This window comes from Anser brachyrhynchus (genome assembly GCF_964034855.1).
Source record: "Anser brachyrhynchus genome assembly, chromosome: Z".
NCBI classification, from domain to species: Eukaryota; Metazoa; Chordata; class Aves; order Anseriformes; family Anatidae; genus Anser; species Anser brachyrhynchus.
The window spans coordinates 44,682,843-44,697,504 of record NC_137697.1 but is presented as its reverse complement, the minus strand read 5'-3'; the positions used below and the strand labels follow the sequence as shown (position 1 = coordinate 44,697,504).

Genomic DNA, 14,662 nt, shown 5'->3' with positions numbered 1-14,662 from the left:
CGTGCTAGTCTATCCAAGTCTTGGAAGTAAGTGTAAAGTACACGCTGGGAAACTTCTCCTGGTAAGAAATTCTTTCCTATAGAACCAACAGGTAGTAAGATTAATCACGTGAATGAAATGAAGACATACAGTAAGATAGGAAAGGTACTCTATTAAGAGTCCAAGTCGGAAAATGAATAGGTAGACTGGCCTTTGGCTGATAAGGGAAAGGAATGAAAATACACACACTGGCAGGGAGAGATATTAAATAAATAAATAAAATAAACAAATCTTTTCATTATACTTAATTGTTGATACTAAAGCTACAGGCTTAAGGACTCTATAACAGAAATGAAGAAAAAAAAATCCATTCATCTGAACTCTTGCTAAAAAAGATGCTCCCAAAGTCTGATGTATCAGCTGAAGTCTCCTATATACATTTATATGCAAAGGCATCTTAGAACATGTGTTAAGAATACAGTATCATTTTCAGAATAAAAACAAAGCATAAAAAAATAAAAAAAAAAAAAATAGAAGGAATCAAAAGAGATTAACAAGTCATAATAATGCAAATACTTACTTAACCCTGTAATTATTGGGCCATTTCCAGTGGGACTCTGACCACCAGTCCCTACCCCTGCTCCGCCTACGCTTGGGGAGAAACCATTGCTTCCAGGGATGGGAATGAATCCTGCTCCTCCTGGGCTGTAGCCATTGCCATTGCCACCGGGAAGGAATCCATTTCCTCCTGTGCCACCACCCCTGGAACCACCTCCAGCAGAAGTGCCATCCACACAAAGTCTGCGGTGTTCATCTGTTGAACAGGAACACAAAAAGAAGCACGAAGTAAATCAACCCTTCAAAGCCAGCTTCTGAGGAAGGTAAAGATCTTTGCATGCTGCAGAAACCAGAACACTGGTTCCTCATTTCTTTCATGTTATGTGTTCCCCCTCCCACATCTAATCTCAAGGGGATTCCACAATTGTGACAGGTGTTATTTAAGGAAGGACACTAAGAATAATAAAAGGAAGTATTTTAATTTACAGCTATATGTCAAAACCACTTGTGTTTCCAACAGCATTAACTCCCTGATTTCTCAGAGATCTTGATACAGATAAGACACATTTCACATGGGATGTGGAATAGCACTCTGTGAGCACAGAGTTGAAAGAATAAATGAAATGCTGATGCATTTCTAGTTCAAAGTAACATGAAGTTTAATGGAAAGGGAGAGCAGCTGTTTCTTTAAATTGAAATGAACTATGGACCCTCAGAGTCATTTCCTCTTTGAGCTTTACCACAAAATCTTCCCCATTTCCCGAGAACTACTTCCAATGTCAACAAAAGGACGTTAAAGAAACTAGTCCCAAACAATAATGGACCAGAAAAAAAAATGGTTCACAGATGAACCATTTATACAGATGAAACATCAGTATTAAAAACACTAGAATGAATAACAATCTAAATCTTGACTTTCTTTCTCCTTTTAACCTACATTTTAAAGTAGTTTAAAATATTCCAGCGATCTCCAGCCCACTAGGAGAGCAAGAAAGAGAAGAAAAAAACAAACAAAATAAACACCAAGCCACTCACCAGATCCTCTAACAGGACACATCTCTGGAACAGATCCAATAGCCCAGCACCGGCCAGATTCACAGCAGCACTGCATTTTGGTGAACCTACCAGGAAGTTCCTGTGCACAGCGGCCATTCACTAAGCTGGAGAAACATGTACTTGCCCTCTGATCTGAAATTTAATTTAGAAAGAAAACCAAAAATAGTAACATGAACTCTCAAAACTACTTTCCCTTATTCAATTCATGTAAGTACTAAAATGTTTAAAGAGTTGTATTTAAAAATCAAAACAAAACACACCCAACAATTATCTGAGGAGATTAGCACCAATCTATTCCACATTTGGTTGACTGCTAGGTTACATACATTCATTGATATGAGTCTTGCATTAATCCAACATCTAGTTATCAAACTCATCTTTTCTTCCAGTCTTGACAAGCTCTAAACTTCTTTCACAGACTACTTTGTGGAATGGACTAGGCATATTTTCTCTAGTGGCTTTGTCAACAACCAGTACAGAAATATTGGACAGAATAAAAATGCCATAGATACTACTCAAACTATTTCAGACTGCGTTCGATGAGTACGTAGAAGAAAGAATAGAGCCATTTCAAAATTTGCCCAACTATTGAATCTCCTAAACATGGGAGAAAATGGCCTTGACCAATTATCCATTCTTCTTTACTTGCCTTTCTCCTTTTCTTCTCCTGGACAGGACAAGAAGCTATAGCAACAAATTGGAACACAGGAGGTTCCTCTTGAACAGCAGAAAATATGTTTTTGCTGTGCAGGTGACAATACACTGGCACAGGTTGCCCAGTGAGGCTGTGGAGATCTTCAAAAGCTGCCTGCACATGGTCCTGGACACACTGCTGTAGGTGCTTAAGCAAGGGGATTGGACCAGATGGCCTCCAGAAGTCCCTTCCCACCTCAACCATTCCGTGATTCTTACTGTAGTCTCAATCACATCTGTGCTTCATCACTATGGGTAGTGCCTCCTAACAGCATCATTAACATTCAGCTTGCATAAGAACAAAGTTAAGCCAACCACATATAAGGAAGAAATTCTTTACTCAGAGGGTGGTGTGGCACTGGCACAGGTTGCCCAGGGAAGCTGTGGATGCCCTGTCCCTGGAAGTGTTCAAGGCCAGGTTGGATGCGGCTTTGAGCAACCTTGGGGGTTGGAATTAGATGATCTTTAAGGTCTCTTCCAACCCAAACCATTCTATGATTCTATTAACAATAAAAAAAAATAAAAAAATAAATAATCAGCAACTAAATACTGTACGTCACAGCCTTCTATGCTAACAAACAAAAATGGGAGAAAAATTAACATTTCAATGTGGTCAGAGTAAAACAATTAGCACATTTATTTGCATGCACTAAACAAGACTTGAAGAAAATCTTATTAGTCACTGGACTATGACAAATTGCTGCTAATTTATTTAAAGGAACAACACTGGATAGATCAATTTTGTTATCTTTTGCTCATAATATAGCTTCAGTATAACCCAGGATGGCTACATTAGATTCCATAACTAGACACTGGAAAAGACAAACAAAGTCTGTTTTTCTTTCTTAACTTCAAAAAACTGCAGACTTTGAACAGCTTAACAGAATCAACTAGGTATAAAAGCCAGATATATACAGTTATATGTGTATTTAACTGTACACAAGTTTTAAAAAGAAGACAATAAAACAACCAAACCCAAGAAATTATTTTCTGCAAAATATCTGTCAGTGTAGCCTCATGCTAGTTATCATGCTCTATTAAAAAAAAAAAAAAAAACCTTTCTGCTTTCTGAACGGCATCTTTTCCCATGAGTCATTTCAGTGAAATTAACAATATTTGAAGATAAAAAACATGCAAGAGGAACAAAAGTAAACTGTTCATTTTTAACAAAGTCTTTTCTAAAATTAACACAAGCATCATAACAACATAGGATGCATGAGGCAGAAGATAAGAAACCCTGAAATATGACCTAAATCTGCATAAAATATAGACAAACAATTGCTATGGTCAAAAATGTAAATCTTAAGGACTAGTATTTTTGAAATCACAGTCCCCTCTCCAAAAACTGCGTTTAAGATGTTCAGCTTTAAAAAAGAAAAAGCCAATATATTTCACAGAAATACGCTCTTGAGTGTGAAGTAAATAGCCTGGCACTGTAAAATATGTGTGGCAGAGGGTCTGGGGCATGTGAAGACACCAAAAATTCCATTTCCAGCTTCTTCTTTCAGCACGTTTAATAACTATTCATTCACATACTTTTAACCATAACACATTATGATGCATCTGGTCATAGAGATGCCACAGTGCTCAGCGTGGCTGCTGGAACAGCACTCAGCTTTGTCAGTGCAGCAACCATCCCAACCTTGCGGAAGACAGGTCCACAGTCCCTCTCCAGTATCTACAAGCTTCTTGCACTCCAGATGCCTTCCCCAAAGACATAGCTGGAGCAAAAACATTTACCCATCTCCTGCACATATAAGCATCTATGTGGCAGACAGGTCCCGGGGCTTAGCTCAAGTCGTATCCTCAGCATATTAACACAGCACTTAAGATCTAAATTCTGCTGAGCTAACAGGAAAGATGGCTGATACAAAGGTTACAAAGCAATACAAATAGAAGCTAGATACAAAAAAATGAAAAGCCCACTGTGACAAAAACTGAGACAATGCAACAACTGCAACCTCAGTAAATTGATTTAACCATTTTTTTTTTCCCTTGGTGTAGATATATCTGACAAAATAAAGGCCATCCAGTCTTCTAACAATCTAACTCTAGTATAGCATTTTCAGTGTTAGTATGAGATTTAGTAAGTGCTTTAAATGTCTAACATTATCCACAGAGACAGTAAAACAATTAACATGATTACTTGGTAATTTTCACAGCTAAGATAGGATTTGTTATGACAGCTACTCCTCTTTTCTTGAATTAAAGTTCAGATTATATTAAGCCAGAAATAATTCTGAGAACTTTTATTTCCCTTTGAATATTTCTTCAACTATAATTAGTTTCAATTGGAAGAACCATGTATGTGCTAAAGGCAGACTGAACATATTACTGTATTTTCAGTATTCCCATGTGAAAATTAAATAAATATGTCAGTATTTATTATATATCCTAGTCCTTTCAATGATACATCCTAGGTCTTTCATTGTCACACCTCTGAACATTGACTGGGATAAAAACTCTATTAATTTGGAAAGACATGGTATGAATTAAAATAACTGTGTACATCCTGATATTTTGGTGAAAAGTAAGTATTTATCTTAAACTGAGAAAAATAAAGTATGTGTTTATAATGATTACATTCTTCACTTTTCTCCTAAGCACTATTTTTTCTAGTACTGTAAACCCTGAGAACACAAGAACATCCAGACAAAGTTAATTTAAGGGAAAGACTGTAACATAAGGGCTTGTCTTAGCAGATTAGGGCAAACAATTTTGTGTGCAATTGGTTTTGGGAGCTGACTTTAGAAACTGAATTGTAAAAACATGCTAAAATCCATCAAAATTTTGATCATCTTGGAAATCACAGGCTGTCACTATTCCTGGGACCAGACATAATACATTTAAAGCTTGGAACTCCCCAGATGAACCTGGTAATAAAAACAGACTACACTGTGCAAAAAATTATTAACGTGAACTCTCCTGCAAGTCTTGTGTTTCTGCTGGCGTACTCCATGTATCTGTAATCTGGAACTCCCTTCAGAATTTCCATCCCTTTCCCAACATGAGAACAAAGTGCTTTGAGATGTCTGAAATAAGAAAACCCGCTTGAGAGCTAGAAATGACACTACTGTCATAAACAGTATTTTCAGTTAATTCATCAGTATGTTTTATACCATATATTCGGCACATCTGCAGCTGTACAAAACAAACCTAATGAGAAGATCCATGATATAAATTAACACACACCATGATCAGGCAGGTGGTTTTCCCAGGGCGAGGCTCATCCCCTGCACTCCGGGTATGCTGACCCCTGCGATTTTCCCAAATGCGGGAAACCCGACTGCATAATTTGTGGTAGTGGGGGACTGCGTTCGTGCTCTCCCCTGTTTTTTCAGGGTTCAGTACTAGGGCCAGTTCTCTTTAACATCTTTATCGATGATCTGGAAGAGGGGATCGAGCGCACTTTCAGTAAGTCTGCAGACAACACCAAGTTAGGTGCGTGTGTCGATCTGCTTGAGGGTAGGAAGGCTCTGAAGGAGGATCTGCATAGGCTGGACCGATGGGCTGAGGCCAACTGTATGAGGTTCAGCAAGGCCAAGTGCCGGGTCCTGCACCTGGGGCACAACAACCCCAAGCAGAGCTACAGGCTGAGAGATGAGTGGTTGGAAATCTGCCTGGTAGACAGGGAACTGGGAGTACTAGTTGATAGTCGGCTGAATATAAGCCAGCAGTGTGATCAGGTGGCCAAGAAGGCCAAGAGCATCCTGGCTTGTATAAGAAACAGTGTGGCCAGGAGGGCTAGGGAAGTGATTGTCCCCCTGTACTCAGCTCTGGTGAGGCCGCACCTCGAGTACTGTGTTCAGTTTTGGGCCCCTCGCTACAGGAAGGACATGGAGGTGCTCGAGAGAGTCCAGAGAAGGGCAACAAAGCTGGTGAGAGGTCTGGAGAACAAGTCTTATGAGGAGTGGCTGAGGGAGCTGGGATTGTTCAGCCTGGAGAAGAGAAGGCTCAGAGGTGACCTTATCGCTCTCTATAGGTACCTTAAAGGAGGCTGTAGTGTGGTGGGGGTTGGTCTATTCTCCCACGTGCCTGGTGACAGGACGAGGGAGAATGGGCTAAAGTTGCGCCAGGGGAGGGTTAGATTGGATGTTAGGAGGAAATTCTTTACTGAAAGAGTTGTTAGGCATTGGAATGGACTGCCCAGTGAAGTGGTTGTGTCACCATCCCTGGAGGTCTTTAAAAGACATTTAGATTTAGAGCTTAGTGATATGGTTTAGTGGAGGACTTGTTAGTGTTATGTCAGAGGTTGGACTAGATGACCTTGGAGGTCTCTTCCAACCTAGATGATTCTGTGATATATATATATATATATATATTTTAATAATATAGAAACAGATTTTAAATAAATTGCCGTTTAAAATGTTCAACCTACTGAAACTTAATATTTGGTTTGTTATATAACCTGTTATGGCCAAATTAGTGTCAACTCAGCATATTTTATTTAATGTCTCATAGTGATTTCTAATGGTTAAATTAACCTATGTGAGATGGAACTTGAAATACCGAATTTGCTTGGTATTAAAATAAATGTTTGCTCCTTTAGAACTGAAGTAAGCTTAGCCTTTGGTTTCATCAGATGCAGATTTAAGAAGAAATACAATTAACATTTCTTATGTTTGCCAAGAGAGAGAGGTTCATTCCTTTTTTTCCCGTAAAAAAATCCAGATCTCTGGCAGGAGTTCTCAGCCTACAGCACAGCTGACATAGAGAGATCTACAATCTAGATAAAGATTGCTGCAGTGGCAACCATGAGAGAAGGAAGATGTTAGGAATTTTAAGATGTTGGATCAGAGTGATACTAGTGAGTTAGCATATATCAAGGTCTTGTCCCAACCATCTAGCATTCTCCCCTTGAAGTCCTGCTGCTGTGTATAAATTGCCTCAATAACCTTAAGAGCTCTTCAAGCCTACAGGATGGAACACCTACCTATACAGCGGGAGCCATCCATAGATGTGACATATCCCCGGGGGCAGATGCAGAAATAACTTCCCACTGTGTTAGAACATTCACCACCTTCACAGATTCCTGGGATGATGCTGCATTCATCAATATCTATTCAGAAAGGAAAATACATAGGATGATGAGCAAAACATTTGCACATATTGTTGTAAAAGAGAAGGAAAGATAGCTTCTCTGAAGTGAAATTGTTATTTAGCTCAGATTTAATAATATGCTGCTAGTTGCAAGCTGCTGTGAAGGGTGCATTTGCAAATTGTTTTGTTTGCTATCTAATGCAGGCCTTTCTTACAGGTTCCAAGTATACACCACTTCAAGTCCCAGAGAGGTAGACTGGGACTTCCACTAAATGACACATACTGAATGCCATCTCTAGGAAAAATGCAGCAGCTACAAGGCAACACAAAAACACACACCTGGCTTCTGAGCTGAATGAATGAAGATAGTACAGCAGCCAAGCATGACAGCTATGGGTTTCTGTGACCACAAAAATATTGCTCATCAGATCTAACAGCTTTCTGGCCTTCTTCTAGTACTTCAGATATAAGGTAGAATTTTGGCTAGGCTCTTCAGAAGTATAGACCAAATGTCACATTTTCATTTTTTTCAGATATTTTTAATCCATTCAAACATTTCTGTCAACTAAAAACAGTGGTCTCATCTAAACACTGACAAATAGTGCATGTAATTACATGGAAATTGAGATGTCATCAAGCTGATGAATGAGCTACTGCAAATAACTAAGAGCTCTAGGGCACACAGCAGCAGCACTAAGAGCACAGAGGGGTGTCCCAGCACAAGCAAAAGAAGGCAGTGAGAAGCAACAGAGGAAGCAATCTGACTGTACTTTTAGAGAAAGTGAAGCACAGCAGAGCAAACTGGGATGGAAGAGCAAACTGGGATGGAAGAAATACAAGTGAGGAAAACAGCATGATGGTAAAGACTGTGTCATGACCATTCATACAAATGAGCTGTTGTAAGTAACCAATTCATTCTGCAACTGTGACAATCTTTAGATATTGGATTTTTTTAGGGCCTGTTTAGCAACCTGATTTTGGCTTTAAGTGACTTCTGTCCATTAGCTTTCCAAATGGCTTTCAGAAAATGTGAAGTGTGGCCCAGGTTTAACGCAGGAGGCTTCTGAGAAAACATGCGAAAGAACGGCCAACTTTCTAACTAGCTTGAGATGAGTTATGGTTTCCAGTTGAAATGATAAGATACCACAAGTTTTCATTGGCTTAATACCAAGGGTAGTCATTGATACAAGGCTGTGGCTTAACTTGTTTGTAAACTTCTGGGTGCAGTATTGATTTAAGACTCTTTCATACTGTGAAACAGAGTTAAATCAATAAATAAAAAGATCAGACTCTTGAACCCAGACTGTCTCATGTCAAATAATTCTGGAGAAGCATCAGAAAGAGCAAATGGCAGAAATTATCTTCTGATGACACTGATTCTTCACATTCTCAGCAAGAAGTCTTGGCACTTTTATAAAGATCATCATTTTCCCTGACACTGCCACTCTAGAAATTGCCTTGAGATCAATGACAACTTGAGGAAGAAACTTTATCCACTGTTATTTCTTAGGATGTTTTTATGTGATGAATACTGTGCCTCTTCCCCCACTACATTCTCCACACTGAAAACTCAAAGAAAACAAAGTGTGCCAAAAAGATCTGGTACACACAGGTTCTATATTAAAAAGGTAACTCCCCACTGTGGGAAGTTCCACACATAAAGAACTCTTTTTAGATATGAATATACAGTGGACATTCAAGTACCGCAAAGGAAAATTAAGTTTTGCACAAGAACACTAAGAATGTGAGACCTGTTCTTTGTAAAGGTGAACAAAGCACCCTGCCTGTCCCTAGTGACGTCTTTTTGAGTGTCACTGTAGAAACGACAATTCACTTCACAAGTAACATTGCTTCAAACTACTTTAATCCACACATACAAGCATCTTGTAACCTTTGTTTTTTGTTTCACACTATGAAGCATAATCAAAAGAAGCAAAAACTTTGTCTTTTTAACAAGGCTATTTAAGCATTTCAGAGGACAGAAAAAGTTTAAATTTTACTTTGAAATAGTTATGAAATGATAACAACTATTCCCCATATTTGAGACATCTGTTCAAGTATGTAGAAAAGACAGTGTAATTTCCCCTAAATAAAAATAATCTTAAGAAATAATGTTTTCACTCAGGACTTCATAGTTAATCAATATAGAGATTCCAGAATTTGAAATGTTGGTGTAAGTCAAAACCAAACAATTCCCCAGGAAATCTCTGAAATCTTGCATTAATTTACTATTGTTGAAGACAATATATATAATGTGGTGAGTTGCTTACCATATGATTTCATCCAATGAAATGAAATCACGTGTGTAAATCAAAACAGAACCAAAACCAGTTGGATGCCTTGTTGTGATCTTTCTTGCAGCAAATGTCTTTCACAACCTGTAAGCCTTTTAAAGAATAACGCTACTTTCTGTATAAACACACAAACTGAAACATCACATCAGATAGGCAACAAACACAGCAAATGTTTCAGACTGCAGGTGATGTTTTACTTCTACCCTGCGTAGTCCCATAGGTACCACAAACCTTTATGCAGATACAAGTTAAAAATGCATTCACCTTTTCCTGTGCATACTATCAGGGAGAACTGCTGAATAATATTTTTAACTATTAAGCAGAGCTTTAGATGGGTTAAAGAAGTAGAATGCAAAGAATGCGTTAATTACCACTTTCATAAGGAAGGACACATATCAATGAGCAAGTCCTACTTTTGTCAGCAAAGCACTTTACCAGATGCCAGACAGAAACAACATATACAGAATTCTGATCTACAATCGGCCAACAAAAATACATGCAATTATTTGTGTACACTGTCATCCAGAATATTAGTACATACCAGCATCTGGTGACACAGACCAAACAAGGCTAAAAAGCCCGCTTCTCCAAAACAGCTGGAAAAAATAACCCAAACCCATAGATTTATGTGTTTTCTTAAAAAATAGTAATGAGTTCCTTGTTTAGCCAGCCTGCTTTCTTGACAAGTCTACTTGCTTTCCTGGGTATTGGGACAGACCATGCTTGTGCTTGGCAGAGGTTATTCTCAAAGAACAGCCAGATCTCGTGAGCTCCTTTGCCTTTCAGAGCTGCTTCCCTACAGGATCACACAGGATCACAACTACCAGTCCAATGAATAAGTCACAGTCTGCTCTCCTTAAGTCCAGGGTCTGTACTCTGATGCTTTCCTTCCTCAATCCCCCCAGGATCTTGAACTCTACTACTTCATTTCCAAGGCTGACGTAAGATTTTCATGTCCCCAACACATTCCTTTCTGTTTGGGAGTAGCAGATCTAAGAGACTGTCACACCTGCTCACTTGCTAGGCCTAACAGGTATCTGCATGTAGAAATTGTCCCTGATACCATCCAGAAACCTCCTGGACAGCTTTTGTGCCACGGTGTTGCCATTCCCCCAGATTTCAGGGATTGTCCAAGAAGAATCAGTAACTGTTATCTACAGGCTTCCTTGAACTGCTTAAAGAAGACTTTGTCTGTTTTCTCATCCTGACCTGGTGGCCTGTAAAAATAACTTCTACTGCAGTGTTACCTTTACTAGCCTCTCCTCTGATCCTGGCCCACAAGCCTGACATCTATTTCATAGAAGAACTCTACATTTGAGCATATCTTCTTTTACGAAAGGCAGTCCTCCTCCATTCCTCACGTCTTCCCTAAAGAGACTACATCACTTCATTGCAGAACTCCAGTTACACACACTGGTCAGAATGGCATCACAGTTATTCCAATGGTGTCATAGCTTCACCATAATATTGCAGCTGCAAAAGAAGGTAGATGAATATGTATTCTGGTTTTTGGGTTCAGGTGAAGAAAATAGGTATTTGGTTTAGTTGCACCCAATGTAATGGAAGTTTTTTCCCAGTTTGTTTTTGAATTCTGAGTCTCTCTTTGAAAGCAGAAAAGGGATTGATTGTGAGTTTTTCAGATCAACAGATCTTAAGAGAAACTTACACACTTCAGAAAACACTCAATACTTTCATACTTGAATATATGATTTATTTTAACACTAATTTATTCTGATGATGTCAATTTTTAGAACAATAAATCTAGGATTCATCTGACACATCACACTACAGTTACCATTTTAGAATATTGCCTGGATCTGTTAAGTAGCATGAATGACCTGCCTTTTATACTCTGTGAATGTATTTATTTGATGTATTAACTTCATCTCAGAGGAGGTAATGGCTCGTCCTTCACATGGAGCTCTTCTAGGGATTATATCAGATGTCCAAATGATGTCTAAATGCTGTCTTTGCTCTAATGATATATTTATCATATTAGAAAAGTCTGTACTAACACTGCAGCAGCTGGCATGGGAATAATTTCAATTTCCCTACTCCTGATCTAGAAGTCTTATGGAATACCAATAAATATACTGTGGCTGACAGAATTAAAAAAAAAAAATGCACTTGTAATAAACAAGAATAACTAAGTATTCATCAAAAAAAGCCGAAAGTACTCTCTAACATTAGTGTAATCATTACATTCAATACTACAAAAAGTTCTAAACATTCTCAAGCTGAAAGAGTGCTGCCAAAATAAACAGCTGTAAGTCAGAGAATACCACTTTGAATAAAAGCTTTCCAGTGAAAAGCTTTGCAACTGAAAGCATGCACCTAAGATCAGTAACAACAACAAAACACACATTTCTAAACTATAAATTGCCTACACAATCAAATACACTATACATTTGTTTAGTAATTACAGCTGTCTTTCCTTCAACTTTGTAATGATAAGTTGATCATAGTTCTAGAATTTTCAAATCCACTCTTCTGAGTGAGACATCACAGTTGCACTTTGGAAAACATTCAACACTTGCATTTCTTTTTCTGATAGTTGTATATATTTAGTGGTATGATTACAAGCAAATGTTTCTGAATTTTAGGTAGATTATATTTTGATACTCAGTAAATTTAAGCTTGAATTCTACTGAAAGAAAATTGTACTGCTAGAGTTTTTCAAAATCACCATACCTAGACTTATTTAATGTCCCATATAACATAAAAGTGATGGTAAAAACAGACCATTATGCAAAGAAAATTGAAAAGAGTAGATGTTCATTTACTTGCTAACTGCTGTGTAACCATTCTTGCAGAAGCACATTGCTTAGGAGCTAATGATATCATTAAGATACTAACAAAATACATCATGTCAGTTAGATTTAAGGTGGGTCGAAATAGTCATTTACTGTACCTGTGCTCTTAGCTGGTCAGATACAAATTCACAAAATACACAGACTGATTGAGTTTGGAATGGACCTCTGGAGGCCATCTGGTCCAATCCCACTGCTCAAGCAAGGACATCTAACGAAGGTTGCCCAGGTCCATGTGTGCAGGCAGCTTTTGAAGATCTCCAAGGAAGCAGACTCCACAATCTCTCTGGGCAACCTATTCCAGTGCTCCATCACCCACACAGTAAAGAAGGCTTCCTCATATTTAGACAGAACCTCCTGTGTTACAACTAGTGTCCACTACCTCTTGTCCTGGCACCGGACACCACTGAAAAGAGCCTGGCTCCATCCTCTTTGCAACATCCTCTAGGTAGGTTTTATACACATTGATAAGATCCCTGCTGTGTCCTCTCTTCTCTAGGCTGTACAGTCCAGGCTCTCCCAGCCTCCCCCAACAGAATAGGTGCTCCAGGCTCTTGATCGTCTTGGTAGACCTCCATTGGACTCTTTCTGGTATGTCTGTGTCTTCCCTGTACTGGGAAACCCAGAACTGGACGCAGTACTCCAGGTGTGGCCTTACCAATGCTGAGTAGAAAGGAAGGATCATCCCCCTCAACCTGCTGACAATACTTTGTGTACAGTAGCCAAGAATACCACTAGCCTTGTTAGTGGCAAAGGCGCATTGCTAGGTCATGTTCAACTTGGTGTCTACCAGGAACCTGGGGGCCTTTTCTGCAGAGCTGCTGCCCAGCTGGATGGTCCCCAGCATGCATTGGTGTCTGGGGTTGTTCCCCCCAGTCAGGTGCAGAGCTTTGAACTTTCATGAAGTTCTTGAACTTCATGAGATTCTCGTCAGCCCGTTTCTCCATTCTGTCAAGGTCCCTCTGGTCAGCAGCATGACCCTCTGTTTAATCAGGTACTCCCTCCAGTTTCATGTCCTCTGTGAATTTACTGAGGGTGCACTCTACCCCATCACCTTAGGCCCCAAAGGCCTTTCTGAAGTCCAGGTAGACAATATCCACTGCTCCCTCCTCATCCATCAGGCTCGTCTTTTCCTTAGAGAAGCTTATCAGGTTGGTCAAGCATGACTTCCCCTTGGTGAATCTGTGAGTCCTGCTGATTTTCTTCTCCTTCATGTGCCTGGAAATGGTTTCCAGGAGTAGCTGCTTCATCACTTTTCCAGGGGTCGAGTTGTGGCTGACTGGTCTGTAGTTCCCCAGGTCCTCCTTCTTGGCCTTCTTGAACATAGGAGTGACATTTGCTTTCCTCCAGTCTTCAGGCCCTTCCCCCAGTTGCCATGATTGACCAAAGATTATAGAGAGGGTCCTCACAATGACATCTGCCAGCTCCCTCAGCTCTTGTAGGTGCATCCCATCAGAGCCCATGGCCTTATGAATGGTCCAGTTTGCTTATGTTTTCCCCATCCTGACCCTTTTCTACCAAGGGTACACGTTCCTTGATCCAGCCTTTCCCCCTGGTTTCTCAGACTTGAAGGCCAGTCTTGCTGTTAATAACTGAGGCAAGTTATAACTGTCCTGTGTAACCACCTCTCCTGTTTCATTCAGCAAACAATTAGCTCTGGTGTGCAAGTCATATATTGACATCAGTACAGCACCATGTCTGACTTGATATAAAATGCCAGGCTTATTTTTTCAAGTCAAAAACTAAGTTGCATGTAACTGTTAATGATAGCTGCCAATTTGTCTTTCCAAATGATTAATATCCATTATCAGAAAAAAAGCAATAGAAACAAATGTTGGATTATTACTACATATCTTCATCATCATACTTTGTGTTTTGATTCATCTAATACTAATGCTTACTTTTAAATACCATCATTCGACAACATTCTGAGTAATGGATACATTGACTTAAAAGAAAAACTTATAGCCTTTGACAACCTACCCTGAAACAAAGGATTTGCTAAGAGAAGTTGATCTACTTCAGCTCCATCCCTGACAGACTTCTTTCACATATTGATATGCAACAGGTTTTAAAGCAGCCCTGCCCTGATTAGCGAAGCTGGAGCAAGACAACGCAAAGCACCTCTCAGTTAACTGCACTAGAGAAGAGCCTCTCCAGCTGAACAACAGGCAACAGTTCCTCAAAGGGAGTGGTTCTTTCCCTTTCCTAACCTGGTTCCCAATTATCATA

At 39.4% G+C, this 14,662-nt stretch overlaps 1 protein-coding gene across 2 annotated transcripts in view; it reads right to left on the bottom strand.

Annotated features, from left to right (window-relative positions):
* Positions 1–14,662, bottom strand: part of FBN2 (fibrillin 2) — a 190,018-nt gene that overhangs the window by 113,252 nt on the left and 62,104 nt on the right. The window contains exons 8-10 of one of the 2 annotated variants that reach the window (XM_080575089.1): positions 7,220–7,345; positions 1,573–1,725; positions 560–793 (exon numbers count right to left, since the gene is read on the bottom strand). In XM_080575089.1, the coding sequence (XP_080431215.1) occupies positions 560–793; positions 1,573–1,725; positions 7,220–7,345 (513 nt within the window). The remainder of the gene's footprint in view (positions 1–559; positions 794–1,572; positions 1,726–7,219; positions 7,346–14,662) is intronic. The other variant, XM_080575090.1, reaches the window with a different exon arrangement.